The 18,034-nt window shown below is 40.4% G+C and overlaps 1 protein-coding gene across 1 annotated transcript in view; it reads left to right on the forward strand.

Annotated features, from left to right (window-relative positions):
- Nucleotides 1-13,835, forward strand: part of COG6 (component of oligomeric golgi complex 6) — a 166,532-nt gene extending 152,697 nt beyond the window's left edge. Inside the window, exons 18-19 of the mRNA XM_033950073.1 lie at nucleotides 3,993-4,072; nucleotides 13,432-13,835. Of these exons, the coding sequence (XP_033805964.1) occupies nucleotides 3,993-4,072; nucleotides 13,432-13,579 (228 nt within the window). The 3' untranslated portion in view covers nucleotides 13,580-13,835. The remainder of the gene's footprint in view (nucleotides 1-3,992; nucleotides 4,073-13,431) is intronic.
- Nucleotides 13,836-18,034: the final 4,199 nt, after the last annotated feature.

Here is an 18,034-nt window from a genome sequence, read left to right on the forward strand (position 1 = left end):
ATTCATCCTGGCTACATACAAGGCCTTTTGCTTGCGCAGGGAAGGGCAGTCTAGGCTTCTGCTTCCAGAAGGGACGTTGCAGGAACCCTCCTTTTCCTTTCCTCTCAAGAGAAAAAGGATGGATTGGGGGGACGAGGATGTCCTGGATCATGGGGTTGAGGGTTCTGATGGCATTTCAGCTGATAAGCATGTGGAGCTGCCTTGGAAAGAGTTGGTTTCTGGATGGAGGATTTACCTCCTGGTGAGGATTCCTCGCTGGTGCGGATTTTTGACCAGGGGGAACTCCAGGAGATTATCCCCTAGATCTCTTTGGTTATGAAGTTTGATGAGGCGCTTAAGGATGCTCTGCATAAAGTTGATCCACTTTTGAAGGATATTAGGAAATCTGTGTCCTCCTTTCCCATGTATCAGGTCACTCAGGATGTCATTCAAGTGCAATGGAATTCTTCTGGTGCCTCATTTCATCTGTCTTGTTCTATGTCTCATCTCTATCCTATCCTGGATCAGGACAGGGAGTCTTTGAAGCCTCCCATGGCTGACGCTGTGGTAGTGGCAGTCTCCAAAAGTTATACCATTCCAGTGGATGGTGGTTCAATCTTCAGGGTTTCCTGAAGGTACATTCTTGGAGCTAAATGTTCTGCTGACCTGAAAAAGAAAAAAATAAAATTCCAAGTTAAAAAGACATTTAAGGAGAATATGTTTGAGAGAATAATAGTATTTTTAAAATAATTTATTTGATGTTGAAGCGGGAACTGTGGTTGGAGTTTTTATAAAGGAAAAAAACTGAATGTTAAAAAAGGGAGTTTTTATAGGCTAGAAATAAGTAATAATTTATTTAACATTCCAAAGATCTAACTGTACTTCATTTCATATTGTTTCTGTCTAATTATATGCATTTTTAATAACTATTTCAGTACTCTAATTTTAACATTAAAATAGTAAATTGCCACCTGTTTGCACTACTATTTTTTTCATTTATTTACCCCCTCTTCTACGAAACCGCACTAGCAGTTTCTAGCATAGGGAGCCGCGCTGAATGGCCCGTGCTGCTCCCATCGCTCATAGGAACTCAATGAGCATCAGGAGCAGCATGGGCCATTCAGCACAGCTCTCTGCGCTAAAAACCGCTAGCTTGGTTTTGTAGAAGAGGGGGTTAATTGTAAGATACTCATTGATTTAAATAAAAATCTTTGTGGGCACCTATTCATAGAAGTCAATCTGAGGTACATTTTGATAGATATGATAATAAAATTAGCAGGATATGTAAGTAAGATTGCATTTTTTGAAAGAATAAGGTATCACTACTAAAAGAGTTGGGTTGGTTTTTTTTTCATCCTTATTGCTTATCCAACATCATGAAATTTCATGACCACTAGATCTCTTTTCTGTATGGAGCTATCAGTGCTTCCCTTCCAAATGGTATATATCTCTTGGTATATACATGATTTTACATTGCTGGGCTTTTTCCTGTTACTGTCCCTCTGTATTATAGAAAAACATACTTTAGAAATGGAACATACATTAAAAAATTATGGGATTATTTCTAGACTATAAATTGACATGTAGATGACTAAAGACCTCCAAATAACCAGTTTCTTCATTTATCATTTATTAAAATTTACTTTAAAAAAATAGCAAAATATAGAAATAAACACCATTAATAATAAGAAAGTTTACCATTCAAACAAGATAAATTGCAATCAGTCAAATAAAACTAGGTTCTCCAAGTTATTTTGTTATGATTATTTTAATATAGGAGTTAACCTTTTAGTACAGTACAAATTAGTCACATCAGAGCCACAAAATGATGGCAAATTTTACTTTAACACGATGAAATAATACAGGCGGAAGAAGTTCAGGTCATTCACTGTTTGCGTCCTAACCTGCTGTTAGAGAATTTGTTATACCAACTATGAATACTTAATACCGTATTAAATTTACAGCACTTGATAAACAAATTTGAACTGTGCGTGAATCATGTGAACGTAATGAACTATCTCTTTGAAGACCTAAATCATTGAAAATGAATGCCATACATATAAATTGGAGACAGTTTCCATTTTTAGAGGACAGTTTTGAAAGCTATCGCTACTCATAAAGCACTGCTCTGTGTGCAGAAATGAATGATTATACAATGGTGTGCCTGAGTAAGGTTGTGAGTATTTACAGACTGGATATGTATACATTTGCTGGCATATCATACTGAGCAGAAATGTTCCCAGAGGTGGGGTTGGGCTGTCTTGCACATATACTTGCTTATAAAGTCTGTGAAAGGTCCTTCCAGTTTAACTTCTTGCCCATCCCTAAACATGGGATGCAGCAGATCAAAGACAGCTTTTTCTTTAACCCAGGCCTACACCTAGCCTGGCCACACAGATTCAAACTCTCCAGGAAAAAAATTTCCTACATTAGTAGTCTTCTAGCCTCTCATAGATATAATGGAGGCATATGTGGAGGGCAGTTTCCATCTTCTTTTGGGGCTGTCTTCATGCATTGCAGCCCTTCCTTAGAATCCCCTGGAGAACCTTCCTCCCTGTTGAAATCTTAACTCAGTCTGGGCCATGTCTTTCTGAACCAAGCCTTTGCGTGCATCAGTCAAAGCAGGTTTGTTAATAACACAATTTTACTGAGAAACTTGAATATTATTATAATAAACATTTAGCCTACTTTATAACTAACTAGAATTACCAATAAGTGTATTTATCTAACACAGAATGTCCTTGGAGGCATAAATATCATCTTTAATCATCCTCTTCAGTAATAGTTTGCATTCTCGCTGACAGAGAATTTCTTTTCATAAATTTTTCCAATCTGTAAAACCAGCTTTAAAATCATTCCTCTTTCATTCACCAGAAGCTTGGTTTTCATCTGTATTGCTACAGTGGAAATATTTTCCTTTTGAGCCAGTATCCATTCCTTAAGTCAGTTCTTCCTTATATGAAGGAGCATGCTGTATGCATGTTTTTAATGCTCAAATGTGTCATTTCCACATGTTATATATGTGGATGTGTTATTTGCATGAAAGGAGGAGTAGCGTAATGATTATTGTGAAGGCCTGAGAACCAGGATTCAATTTCCACTTCAACTTGTAGTTCTGAGCAAGTCATTTAAATTCTCCATTGTCCCAGGTACAAAATAAGTATCTATATATAAATCGCTTTGATTGTAACCACAGAAAGGCATATCAAAACCCATCCCCTAGTGCATTTTTTTGTAATACTATCTATAGGTACAGTACTTTTAACTATCTGCTTATTTGCATGCCATTAAAATCTGTCATTAGAACATTTGCCCCCTTTTTTACGAAGCCACGTTAGGCTTTTTTTTTAAATCACCGGCTATGGCAGTATTAGCTCCAATGCTCTTAGAATTCCTATGAGCATCAGAGCTAATACCAATGCGGCCGGTGATAGAAAAGCCAAATGTGACTTTGTAAAAAAAAGGGGGGGATGATTATCATAACATTTATGCTCATCAATAGCCACTGTTAGCACACCTTACTATTGATACATATAATGGAGTTAACGTGTAAACCCTGATGTCAGTATTTTTTTTTTAAGCCTATCTAACTCACTATCTATAGAAGCGATGGCACGAAATATATATTGAGAACAATTCTCTGTATAATGTGGTTTCATTTAGGATAGCCTTTTTGCTGACCTAAATTGAACTGCTTAGCTGTATAGATAACAGCTGAATATTGCTGGCTATTTATACAGATGAGCAGAATACTTTCACTTTGTCCTAGCAGAATCTAGATAGTGCCAAGCCATCTGGAAGGATAGTGCCATTGAAAATTCAAAGGTAGGAGACTTATTTGTTTAGCCACAGCCACTATGCAGATTCACAGTAAGTCGTTCTGAATATCTAATTCAAATAAATAAATGAAGAGAGATATGCAAAGTGTATAGCTTATATGGAAATGTCAGGATTTTATAGACATACACTAATAGCTGTATTCCTAGGTGTTTAATTTTTGCTCTCTCTTCAAGGTCCAGTTTGACCGTTACTTGGCTGCTCCTGACAACCTGTTGATGCCACAGCTGAATTTTTTCCTGAGTGCAACAATAAAGTAAGTGTTACAAGGTTTTAAAATTGTTAATGCTGCATGAAAATAAATTGAAATGAATAATTAGGATCATTTTGCTAACAGCCTTTAGGCTTGCAGGTTGGTATATAAGGAATTAAATAAAATGAATAAAATAGATCCTTATCTTTTTTTTGCTTAGCTTTATCAGTACCTTTCAAAATGAGCTCTCTCTTATTGATTACACATGAAAGCTGTGGCATAGCCATTGAGGGGGTGTGCAGGGAAAGATCTTAGAGGCCTTGCTCTCCCTCATTTGAAGCCATCCACGCAATGTGCGGCGGCGGCGAAAAGGGCGAATAGGATGCTAGGAATGATTAAGAAGGGGATCACGAACAGATTGGAGAAGGTTATCATGCCGCTGTACCGGGCCATGGTACACCCTCACCTGGAATACTGCGTCCAGCACTGGTCACCGTACATGAAGAAGGACACGGTACTACTCGAAAGGGTCCAGAGAAGAGCAACTAAAATGGTTAAGGGGCTGGAGGAGTTGCCATACAACGAGAGATTAGAGAAACTGGGCCTCTTCTCCCTTGAAAAGAGGAGACTGAGAGGGGACATGATCGAAACATTCAAGATACTGAAGGGAATAGACTTAGTAGATAAAGACAGGTTGTTCACCCTCTCCAAGGTACAGAGCCCTAACACATTTCTCTTCCCCCCTCTAAATTCTGAACCCCTTAAACCATCCCCTCATCACCCCTTTTTGTCCACATTTCTTTTCTCTAACCATTCCAAGAACCATCCCAAACCTGCACTCACCTTTTTGTGCCCTACTGCCTCCCTTCTCTAGTTCCACTCTTGCTCCCTAAACTCTTCTCTTTCCATCACACCTTACCAGATCAAAATAAGGCATTGAACCTAGGAGGTCCATTCTCCTCCTACTTCCAAGACAGCAATGAATCAACCTTTCTATCTTCCTTCAATGACCTGTAGAGATACTGTAACTGTAAGGGTGATGAGGGAGGAAGGAGGTATGGGAGACAAGAAGCTATAAGGGAAATGCTGCTTCCTGTTGTTTCTTGGGGTTCAGGTTATTTAGGGTAGCAATGTTTTTGAAAGGCAAAAAAAACAAACCTGTGCACTGCCCTACAAAATACCTGCAGCTAGTACAGCAGTACAGGCTGGAGGAGGGGGAAGTAAAAGAGGTTGCACTCTTAAGTATCTAGTGAGCTACTGACTCCCAAAACACATAAGCTGCTTTCATATGGTATTAAAACCGAACAAATTCTGCATCCACAGACCTCTCCCTGGCCCTCCCCCAACAATGAATATAGAGCATAACTAAGGCCTCCTTTTATGAAACTGCGATAGCTGAATGGCCTGCGCTGCTCCCAACACTCATTGAGTTCCTATGAGCGTTGGGAGCCGCGCAGGACATTTAGCACGGCTCCCCGCGCTAGAAACTGCTATCGCAGTTTCATAAAAGAGAGGGTAAGACATTTCCTTATAAAATTCACCTTGCAAAAATATTTCTGATTCTAGTGTAATCTCACTAAGAACAACATAAATCCTCCAGTATCAGGCATCAATATTAAGAAGTAATATAAAACGTTACTCGGGATCTAGGGCAAAACCACCATGCCAGCACTAACTTCCAAAAAAATTACCCTACCACAAAAAGGCAGTAACTTAAATATTTCATTGGACCACAGAACTTCAGTAATCTATTGGAGAAAAATGAGCAATCCAAATGACTACAGCTAGCCAAATAGAAAATTTATGCTACTAGAATACCTGATCTCAGTCAACCAAATTCAAAATAACTGATCACAAACTAGAAAATACAGTAGAAACAAGTAGACAGAAATTATGCAGAAATTCCAAGAAACCAGATCCTGCATATAGCACAACACTAGAGAAATAGATGAATTTCTCCTTGCGCTGCGCAAAATAAAAAGATAGCTGGTGTTAGGGATGGTGTTAGTGGATGTGTGGATTTGCTCCACAAATCTTTAACGGTTCAACAGAGTAAAGTTTTTGGGAGCAGGGATCGCTACATTCTTATAAGAAGTGCCTGAGATGGGTTCTTTGAAGCAGCATTAGTTGCGAAATGCGTCAGAACACTGAACCTAGCGTTTGAGAGAGACTTTCAAACGGCATATTTGAGCACTCGACATAAAGAAAAGTATTGCTAGATACGTGTTTTTCCATTAAGAGTATTTTATTTGCAATTACAGTGGAACCTTGGTTTACGAGCATAATTCGTTCCAGAAGCATGTTCGTAATCCAAAGTGCTCGTATATCAAAACGAGTTGCCCCATGGGAAGTAAGGGGAACTCATTTGAGAACTAGCATCACCCACCCCTGCATATGCTCAAGGCCCAGCCCAGGTAAGAGGCAGGATCTTCTGGCACCAGCACATCCTGTGGGTTGGTGCTGCATGCCGGTGCCAGATTGGGGTAAGGGCTTGTGTTTGGGCAGGCGGGGGATGCCGGTTTGCGGGGGGGGGGGGGAGCTCGCAAATCTAGTCAACGCTCAGTTTGCGAGGCACGATTTGCCGAGTGTTTTGTTCATCTTGCAAACCCTCGCAAACCGAGGTTTGACTGTATAAGAGATATGCATTTTACAAGTATTTCCTACTAAAAGTGCAGTGATTGAGAATTGAGCCATTGACCAGTGGACTGTATGGTCTAGTTTAGTTTTACGGTCTCACAAGTTATATCAACTTCTCTTAGCACTTTGGAAGGCCACATTGTTACATGTTTACGAACAACATTTGAAACGTTGCCCGGAGCCACCAAGCTGGATTTGGGGCAGAAAGTGAAGAAGGAGAAAAAAACAACAAATGGAAAATAAAGCCCTTGAAACAGTTAAGGGCACAGGCAGAATGAAGTGCAACCAGAAACTGGGAAAAGATGATTAGAAAAATAAAATCACCAGACAACAATGATAGGAAAAGTAATTTTATTTTCAATTTAGTGATGTAAATTCTCAAAACTGACACATTTCAATCTGCTGTCTATATTTTGCACTGTTCAGGAAGAAATGCATTTGTTTCTGTTCTCTGGTGTTGTACTACTGCATGCAGAGTCTGGCATCTTAGGGTTTCATTGTGCACAGACTTTTAGTTTGTGCTTCTGTATTTGCATAGGCTTTATCTGTGTTCTGCATGTGTGATCAAGGCCAGGTATTCTGGTAGGAATGAATGTTGAGAAGCGTTATTGGTGTCATGGCCCAAAGTAGGAACATATTTGTTGGCTCTCCTTCACCCCTTTTGGACCCAAAACGGTCCTTGCTTAAAAACTAGTGACAACTACTATGCTAGAGCCTTCAGGGAGCTGGGAGAATCCCCAGCCCTGATCCCTTGTTGTATTTTTAAAACATTTTTTTGCTTGATGCAGTTTGATTGTTTGAGCAAGCAGACTGCACCAATCAAAAAAGTAAACAAACAGACAAAAAGCAGGACTGTGGAACTGAAGAATGGGGATTCACTGAAGGCCCTGACCGCACCAAGAATGTGCACAGGTAGGGACCTTTATGTAGTGGTGGCCTAAGAAAAGCACCCGGCTTTGCCTGGAGGAGGGCTTCAATTGCTAGAACTTAGGGTCCCCACCAGCTCAGGTATGTAGAGTCACATGGGGGGAGGGGGAGCTCTGGCTAAGCCCCTGCAAGTGAAGTAGTGTGACAAGTGATATTGGGATCTAGAACCCAGAAACCTAGTGCAATAAGGAAGCAACTTAGAAAAGAAGTTTGAATTAGGTGGTTATTGATGGATTTCCTCAGCTCATTAGCAATCCAAAATATGAAGAGAGTATAATAAAAAGATCAAAGAGCTTGTTTATCTCTTAGAGAGTTACTTGAACTTTCCAAGACAGTTATGCAGTGACCCTGAAAGTGACAAAACGTTTGGCTATTTTGAATTATAGTTACTTTGTCCAGTGAAGCTTTTATTTTTTTCATTCCTGACTATGGAATAAAAACTAAGGGCTCCTTTTACGAAGGTGCGCTAAGCGTTTTAGCGCACGCACCAGATTAGCGTGTGCTATAGCGCGCGCTAGCCAAAAATCTACCGCCTGCTCAAAAGGAGGCAGTAGCGGCTAGCAAGCGTGGCAATTTAACGCGCGCTATTCTGCGCGTTAAGGCCCTAACGCGGCTTTGTAAAAGGAGCCCTAAAGTCCAAAAAAATTTTTTTGAAACCTTATAAACACTTCCCTTTCATCCTGAGTAATCATTCTCCTCCTTTATCTGATACAAATATCAGAAACCACTGTGCTCATGCTCTGTTTTCAGGCAGAGCAATTATGTGTAGCTTTAATTGCTCCAATTGTGGTCTGCCAAATATTTTGTTTAGCAAATCAATAAGAGAATAAAGAATGTACTTCAGTAACAGCAAGTCTGTCTAAAATATATCCCAAAGCAATTCTTTTTGCTATTTATTTGTTTAAAACAATTTTATTAGCACACTCTAACCCAGGGGTGCCCACACTTTTTGGGCTTGCGAGCTACTTTTAAAATGACCGAGTCAAAATGATCTACCAACAATAAAATTAAAAAGAAAAACACAAAGAACACTGTACGCAGATAAAATGTTAATTATCATTTATGTTCCGAGGTTTTTTTCAAAGAGGTCAAGGCAGATGACTCTATGCAATGTCACCTCAGCAACAACCATACAAAAATAGACAAATATACCCCCTCCCATTTTACTAAACCGCGATAGCAGTTTTTAGCGCAGGGAGCTGCGCTGAATGACCCGCGCTGCTCTTGATGCTCATAGGCTCCCTGCGCTAAAAACTGCTATTGCGGTTTAGTAAATGGGAGCCATAGTGCAAAATATAGACAGCAGATATAAATTCTCAAAACTGACACATTTTGATCACTAAACTGAAAATAAAATCATTTTTCCTACCTTTGTTGTCTGGTGATTTCATAAGTCTCTGGTTGCACTTTCTTCTAACTGTGCATCCAATACCTCATTCTCTCCCCCAACTTTTTCTTTCTTTCTCCCTGCCTCCCTTTCTTTCTGTCTCTCTCCATGCCACCTTTCTTTCTGACTCCCTATTCCACTTTTCTTTCTGTTTCCCTTCTTTCTTTGTTTCCTTGCCCCCCCCTTCTTTCTAATTCCCTGCCTGCCCCCTTTCTTTCTTTCTGCCCTCCCACAAGCCAATAGGTTTGCCGCTGCTGCCACCATTGGGGAACAGGCCCCCAAGCCACCGCCACTCCAAGCTCTCCCTGTAGCAGCATCGCGCTGACCAGCATTCTGCTCCCCGACATCAATTCTGACGTCGGAGAGGAGTTCCGGGCCAGCCAGGCAGTAATTGGCTGGCCCAGAACTTCCTCTCCGACGTCAGAATTGACGTCGGGGAGCGGAATGCTGATTGGTCTGACGCTTCTGGAGGGAGGGTGGTGGGGGACGTCGGGGAGAGAAGGCTGATCGGCCCGATAGATCAGAATGGCAACACGATCGAATCGCATTGCCATCCCTATCTACCGATCGCGATTGACCTATTGGGCACCCCTGCTCTAAACATTAATATATTAAAACACTCATACATAATAAAAATTCTTCATTTTCAAGTAAAACAAAGTTATTCACCTGTAGCAAGTGACTGCTGGCTTAGTTGCAAGAAATGGAGCTAATGGGGGGGGGGGTGGAGAGAGATGTGCCTAGCAATTGCTGTTATGAGCAAGTACCAGGCACAGCTTCTCCCGCCCCCTCCCCCCCTTTTAATGGGGGCTGCTCCACATGAATAGCATTCATATAATTTGTATGCTATTCGTGCTGAGCATCACCCAGTCTGGAAAAATCACTCCCACCATGGTATTTTTTACTGTGGTGTCGGAGCTTTGAGCATCGGGACCCCAGTCACTTAATTTACACCCATACTGGGTGCAATCCGTTTATTTATGTCAGGGGTGTCAAAGTTCCTCCTCGAGGGCCGTAATCCAGCTGGGTTTTCAGGATTTCTCCAGTGAATATGCATGAGATCTATTAGCATACAATGAAAGCAGTGCATGCAAATAGATCTCATGCATATTCATTGGGGAAATCCTGAAAACCCGACTGGATTGCGGCCCTTGAGGAGGGACTTTGACAACTCTGATTTATGTTATCTATAGGGTGAGGCAATAAACTGTAACAGCTAATATTTTTTTTTCTGTTTTTTCATTAACCCACTTGGAAGTTCAATGTAAAATTTTACAAACTTATTTTTTTACTATCTACACTTATGTTCCATCACCTACTGCTGGAACCAATCCTTCTCATGTTGTAGCAATGTGCCACTAAAGCTATGGCATGGTCATTGCAGATTCTGCTATGGGAAAGGAATGATTTCTTCTTTATAATATTTCTGTGTTCCCAATAAATTGCTAAAGTACTCTCTGTCTGTATATTTTACTGACTCGTGTGATATTACTGTAATTGAATCTGCCACCTTTGATTTGAATTCTTCAGTAAGTTATGTATGGAATGATTACCACAATAGCTTTGCCCTTTTCAGGATGTTTTCACACTGTAGATTTGATCTAAATGCAGAGTTTGAGCCTGTTACATTTTAGATATTTTTACATCTAACTTGTGTTAGCTATTTCTAAAGGAAGCACAGAACAGTGTATATGTGCTGGAGAGCATAGGTAAAAATCGATTGTAAATATTTATAATGACTCAAGTTGAGCTTTGACCAAGTATCCAGGGCAACACATTTCTCCATTTTATTTCTTTATTGAAAGTGAGTGGAAAATGAACCTTTTATTAGGAAAACTCTTATTTGATGCTTTCTCAGATTTAAGGGGGGGGGGAAAGAAATTTGGGAACTCTTTTTCAAAGCACTTAGACACACAAAGTACTCTACGATGGTACTTTGTGTGTCTAAGTGCTTTGAAAATGAGCCCCTTGAAAAGACTGTCTTTCTGGAGTTAATCAAAGCGACTTACAAATCTTTGGCAATGGAGGGTTTTTGACTTGTCCAGAGACTCGAGGACCTGCAGTGGGAATTGGGCCATTGCACTGTTAGGCTACTCCTCCACTCTGTTTATTTTTTTAATTTATTTTTAGTATTTATATACCACTTATAGCCTAAGTGGTTTACATTCAGATACTCAAGCATTTTTCCCTATCTATCCTGATAGGCTCACACCCTGGGGCAGTGGGAGAATAAGTGATTTGAATCCACAACCTCAATATCCTGAGGCTGCAGATCTAACCACTGCACCACACATTCGCCAGTTGTTTTTACATAAATATGCTTAATGGGCAGGTATAGCAAACTATGAACTTCTATAGAACTATGAGTTCTAAAGGGGTAGCAATGTAGAATTCACTGTCCAGTGGCGTTTAAGCAGCAGCGCAACCTGGCTCCCCCTTTTTCCTCCCATTGCCCCCCCCCATACTCTTCAATATCCTGAGGCAGGAGGAGCAGTAGAGGCCAGGTTCTGTACCCTCCCTCTCCTTTTCCTGCCCCCACCACTTGAAGGGGCTCAGCTAACTTATTTTCTTCTCTGTTGCTCCCTCAGAAGTGGGCAGTACTTTAGAAAACTGATCTCCAAATTCTGCTTGAGGAGCCAGTCTCGTGGCATAAGCCACATCTGGCTCATACCAGAAGCTGGCCCCAAAACTCACCATAATGCATAATCAGTGGGAGCCCTAAGCATGTTTCCCTTCAACTAGACAGTCCCATCCCTATACCCAACAATTATCTTCTTTCTTCATTTCCCCATGTGTACCATCTCTCTTTCCCTATCACTCAGATACCCATGCCCAACAAGTCTCCCTTTATTCCCTCCCTCACCTCAGCATCTCTCTCACTCACTCCCTCATGTTCCAAGTTCATTCTCCCCTCCCTCCATTCTGTGTCCCAAGTTCATTCCCCCTCCTTCCCTCCCTCTCTCTCTTCTTCCTTTCTTTCCATCCTTTGTCCGAAGTTTGTGCTCCCTCCCTTCCTTCTGTGTCTCAGTGCACCTCCTCTCTCTCATGTCCCAACGCGCCCTTCTTTGTCCTTCCTCTCTCTGATCAAGGGATCTCAAAGTCCCTCCTTGAGGGCCGCAATCCAGTCGGGTTTTCAGAATATGCATTGAAAGCAGTGCATTCACATAGATCTCACGCATATTCATTGGGGAAATCCTGAAAACCCGACTGGATTGCGGCCTTCAAGGAGGGACTTTGAGACCCCTGCTCTAATGTGTGTCGTAAGTTCATACCTCCTTCATGGGTGTTTACCTGTTCTGGCCGGCTCCCTCCTCCTAGCTGCACTCTCTTCACAAAGCTGTGGCTGCGTTCCTACATGCGCTTCACCCCTGCCACCAAAATAGCCATAGCTCTGGTACTAGCATATCTCACATGATGTAACTCATTAACAGATAAATGCATCTTTATGTATTAAAATATCCATAAACATAGTTAACTTTAAAATTGCATTTTCATCAATCATAAAAATACTTTAAAAACATTCCCCCCCCCTCCACCCCATTATAAGCACAAAACATAATGCGTTACTTTAATGGAAATCATATTGAACTTATTGATCAAGGATGACATCAAAATATAATACCCTTCCGCCCACCAACCCTTGATGTGTAACTCAAATAAGAAAACAGAAAAATAATCCAACTAATCAACTCTAACAAAATTTATCAGTGGGCTACAATGTAATGTAATGTAATGTAATTTATTTCTTATATACCGCTACATCCGTTAGGTTCTAAGCGGTTTACAGAAAATATACATTAAGATTAGAAATAAGAAAGGTACTTGAAAAATTCCCTTACTGTCCCGAAGGCTCACAATCTAACTAAAGTACCTGGAGGGTAATAGAGAAGTGAAAAGTAGAGTTAGAGGAAAAATAAAAATAAAATAAAAAATTCTGGAGAAATTTAAATGATAGAAATAGAACAAAACAAAGACAAAAGGCAAAACAATAGATAAGATTAAAGATAAATCATAAGCTGGAAAGTTAATTTAAACATCTTATTATTACCCAGAATTTCTGAATTCATTTTCTCATATTTGTAGCATAAAAATAAGGAATCCCACCAAAAGGAGAAATTAAGCCGATCCCAATAAATGCATCTTGTTTTCTGATTTTAAGGATCGACAGGGTAATATCACAGCATGTGAAAGATACCACTGTATCCCTCAGTGAATTGCTTGAAAAATCAATAATAACACCTTAAACACTACTTGAGATTTAAAAACTAGTCAATGCAATTTACTCCATTTTAAACTCCTTTATAATATATAGAGAATGAGGTATTAAAATCGAACAAAATATCCCTTAGTGGAGTAGATATTTATTACTGTGCTTCTCTTACTGTGTATAAATCATTGTGCTTTTGCTGTCTTCTTTGTCATTATTATTTTATTACCTAAACATATTTTTCCTTTTTTGCTTGTTTTATAGAGAGCAAATAATTAAACAGTCTACAGAGATGGTTTGCAGAGCCTACAGTGAATTGTATACAGCAGTGATGAATCCAGAAAACGAATATAAGGATCCAGAAACAATTCTGTACAGAACACCTCAGCAAGTTCAGACTCTTCTCTCATAGGCTCATCTATTTTATGCCTTTGGAGTTTTGCAAAGTGTATGTAAAAATATAATGTGCTGCTTTCTGATATTAAAAACTACATTTCTTTCACATTTTCTAGTGTAATTCTGTCAATCTCCATTAGTACTATATAATTGGAGAAGAGACTGCTTCTTGATTATTTGTATATATGTACCAATAAACATTTCTTAATAAGCACAAAAATGTTTTCGTAAAACCATTAAAATTTTGAATATTTTATTTTCTTAATACTATATCAAACTTTTCGTGCCTCTGGACTTTTTTGTTTTGTTTTACTTTCATTATATCTCCTTCTCTATTTCAGTTCTTTGTTCTCAACTTTCACTTTCTTCTCACTCTGCTTTCTTTTTTTCTTTATTCTTTCTTTATAATTCCCTTTTCCCAGCTTTCCATAAAGCATTCTCTGCCTTTCTACCCATTCTGTTTCACTTCCTCCATCTCTCCTATGTTTCCTCCTAAGTATGTCTTAGTTCTCTCTCCTTTCTTTCTAGTTCAGTGCATCTCGTCCTAGTCCTCGAGGCACATAATCCTATCAGGTGATCAGGATATCTACAGTGAATATGCATAAAATAGATTTTAAAAATAGGATTTTAGGGGAGGAAGACCAAAGATCTAACTGTAGAAACAGTCAAAAAACGCATTGTTAACTCCTCTAACTTTCCCCATAGGCTGTCACAGCCTTTACTATAGACCTGAGAAAGTGGTGATGTAGCCTGGAATTGTAGAAAGAGCCACCTGGTCCTGTCACAATCCCTGGAATACCTGGGGATGTTCAACACGGCGGATGGCTGAGTCTTTCTTCCAAAGGCACACAAAAGAAGCTTCGGAGACAAATCACAGACCTGTTGTCCATCAGTGCCCACTGCGTGGCATTATCTACAGGTTGTCGGGTTGATGACCACAGCAGAGGTGGTGCCCTGTGCAAAAGTGCACATGTGTCTACTTCAGGACACATTGCTGTCTCATCTCCTCAGAGATTCCCAGCAAGTCCCATTTCCTTGGACAGCAGCGGCCCGATTCAGGATGAGATGGTGGCTTCACCTGCAATCGCTCTCAAAAGGATCGGTTCCTTTGTCATCTTGACAATGGAGTTTGTTTGACTGGGATCTTTTTGCAACAGGCACCCAGTCTAAGGGCAATGAACTCCATCTCAGTGGAGATGGTCTGTCAATAGGCTGGAACTTCGTGTCATACATCTGATGCTTCAGTGACTGGAGACTTTGCTGGAGGGCCGAGCAGTCAGAGTCTTCTCTGACAATGTCACAGCAGTGGCTTATGTCTACAGGCAGGGAGGCACCAGGAGTGCATTGCTTAGTCAGGAGGCAAAAGCATTGTTTTGTTGGGCAGATTTTCACTTGCAAGCTATCTTGTGGTGCAATCTTGTGGTGCACATTACTGGAGTGGACAATATCCAGGTGGATTATCTCAGCAGGCAGACATTGCACCCAGGAGATTCCAAATCATTGAGACGATGTGGTCAGTCGATGTTCAATCTCATGGCAATGGCAAAGAACAAAAAGGCGAGTCAATTCTTCAGTCAAAGACATGAACCCGGAAATGCAGTGCTGGATGCCCTGGTTCAACCATGGCCAGAGATCGGGCTACTGTATGTGTTCCTATCCTGGCCCACGCTAGGCTGGGTGATCCATAGAATAGCAAACCACATGGTAGTAGTAGTTCTAGTGGCTCTAGATTGGTTCAGGTGTTCTTGGTATGTGGATTTCATACGCCTTCAGAAGGTGCAAAGTCTCAGGCTTCCAGTATATCCAGGCTTGCTCTAACAGGGGCTTATTTACCCTAGAAGATCCTGGATGCCTTAATCTTATGGTATGGTTCTTGAGCGTGCTGCGCTAGTCTAAAAAGGATATTCAGAAGTAGTCATTGCTACTCTCCTTAGGGCCAAAAAGCCATCAACGATTATGACATACAAAGCAAAAAACTATATGACAGACTATTAGCAATCCAAGCAGCAAGACTAGACCACCACCTCTCCAATCTGATGACCACAATGCCCAACTACAAAACCTTCAGCAAAGAATTGAAAACCATGCTATTCAAGATATTTGTCAATTGATCTAACTAGACCTTCCCGACTCCCCAAATCCTAATGCATTTTCTAACTATCGACCTTGTAATCTCCCTGGGAATGCCCAGGCCAATTCTTTTGTAAACCACCTAGAGCTAAAAGGTATTGGCGGGATAGAAGGCACCAATGTAATGTAATGTAATGGTATGGCAGACAACAGTTGGAGACAGATATGGCTCCTATCTCGTCTATACTGGCATTCCTACAAGACGGCCTTGACAAGGGTCTGGCAGTAGTGTATCTTAAAGTTCAGGTAGCAGTGCTGTCATGCTTCTAAGGCCAAGCGCAAACAGCCTTACTAGCGGCCCATATTGTGGTTCTTGTAAGAGGCCTGAGACTAAGACCACCAATTTGAATACCGTTTCTATCATGGAATCTTAATATACGGCCTCTTTTACAAAGCCGCACTAGCAGCTGCGCTACGCTAACGGCCCCAAAGCCCATAGAGATTTAAAGGGCTTTGGGGCTGTTGCTGCGCGGCAGCCACTAGCACGGCTTTGTAAAAGAGGTCGTTAGTTTTAAAAGGACTTAACAAGGCTCCATGTGAGCCTTTGCAGGAAGCCTCTCACATGGATCTATTGTTAAAAAATGGTATTTCCTGTGGCAATTACTTCCGCCAGAAGAGTATTAGAATTGCAGGTGCTGTTATGCAAAGAACCGTTTCAAATAGGAGTAGAGGTAGGTTATAGGGATAGGATTAGAGGCAGTTACAAAGTTAGTCAGGGGCACTGTTCAGGCAACTAGGCCTGATGGGCCACCGCGGGTGCGGACCGCTGGGCAAGATGGACCTCTGGTCTGCCCCAGCGGAGGTGACTTCTTATGTTCTTAAATTGGGTTTCCTGTTTTTGTTGAAATCATTTAATATTTACATGATATAAGAGCTTGTGACTCGTGATGCAGGCGGGTGTCGAGTCTTGATTTGATTAAACTTTACATTGGATGAAAAAGAGTCTTTATTTGTTCAGCTTTACATTGGCTGGAAGACATTGTATCAGACCCCTACTCTTTTACTTTTTTGTTCTTTTCTACATATCTTTGTAAGCACATGTGTAACTATTTGATGAACATAAACTAGAGGGAACAGGTGAGTAATTCAAGAATTAAAGGCTATCCATGAATGATATCTTAATAATTTGTATTACTGGGATTATGTTGATATGGAATTAATGTGACTGAGAAGAGCTTAAGTGTTGTTTTTTTGTTTATGTTGATATTAGGAAATCTTATGGGTTGATCTTTTATTTGTTTTACATATTGCTACTTGAGAAGGGAAACCTATTGAATTGATTATGCCAGAATATGCCTATTCTATTATAAGTGATAACTAACATTTCAGACTACAGTTTTCATAAATTTTTCTTCTGATAATCTGAATGATTGCTCAGTTGAAATTATTGGTTAACAAATTTTTTAGTAAATATGGTTTTAGGAAACAAGGTTTTAGAAATAGAAAAAGTAAATGATTACTGTCTTTAGTATTTGCCAGTTTATTAAGTATTAAATATAGATTGTCCTGCACTAAAGCAGGTGATAATCATTCAGGCTTATTGTTTCTTACTGAGACATGGTAGCAAGTGAAACATTAAGATTTGTGCCCTCCTTTAGAATTTACTGTGCTCTGGTAGAAGAGATGGTGGTTTAGCGTTAAGGAAGGAGTGGCCTATTGGTTAGAGCTACAGCCTCAGCATCCTGAGGTTGTGGGTAAAAATCCCACACTGTTCCTTGTAACCCTGAGCAAGTTACTCAAACCTCCATTGTCTCAGGTACATTAGATATATTGTGAGCCCACAAGGACAGATAGGGAAAATGCTTGAGTACCTGATTATAAACCGCTTAAATACCTAAAATAAATAAAATTTTTAAAGAATTTTTAAAAAATGTTTCCTTAAATAATTCCTTAACTTATACAATTTGGAAATTATGGAATTTGATGTAGTAGATGACTTACTGTACCCCCCCCCCCCAAAAAAAAAAGGCACACCGCAGGACACACCGAGGTGTCCTGTGGTAATTTGGGGATATGTGAGCTACTCAAAGGCTAAACATATTTTTTTCACAGTGGGGCATGACTGGGGGGGCAGAATAGGCATGTTCTGCATTAATCAGTTAACATACTTACATTGCTACACTCTAACCATTTAGTACATTATTAGCAAGTGAGCCCTAATGCCAGTATTCTATAAACCAGTGTTCTTCAACCACCGGTCCATGGACCGGTGCCGGTCCACAGAAATTTCCTGCCGGTCCACAGGGCCAGCATGTGCATCAGGCCCAAAACTGTGTTCTTCAACTGCCGGTCCGCGGTGCGATCAATGCGTTGTTAATAAGGTTATATTATGTGTATATAT

This window comes from Geotrypetes seraphini, chromosome 6 (genome assembly GCF_902459505.1).
Source record: "Geotrypetes seraphini chromosome 6, aGeoSer1.1, whole genome shotgun sequence".
In the NCBI taxonomy this organism is placed as follows: Eukaryota; Metazoa; Chordata; class Amphibia; order Gymnophiona; family Dermophiidae; genus Geotrypetes; species Geotrypetes seraphini.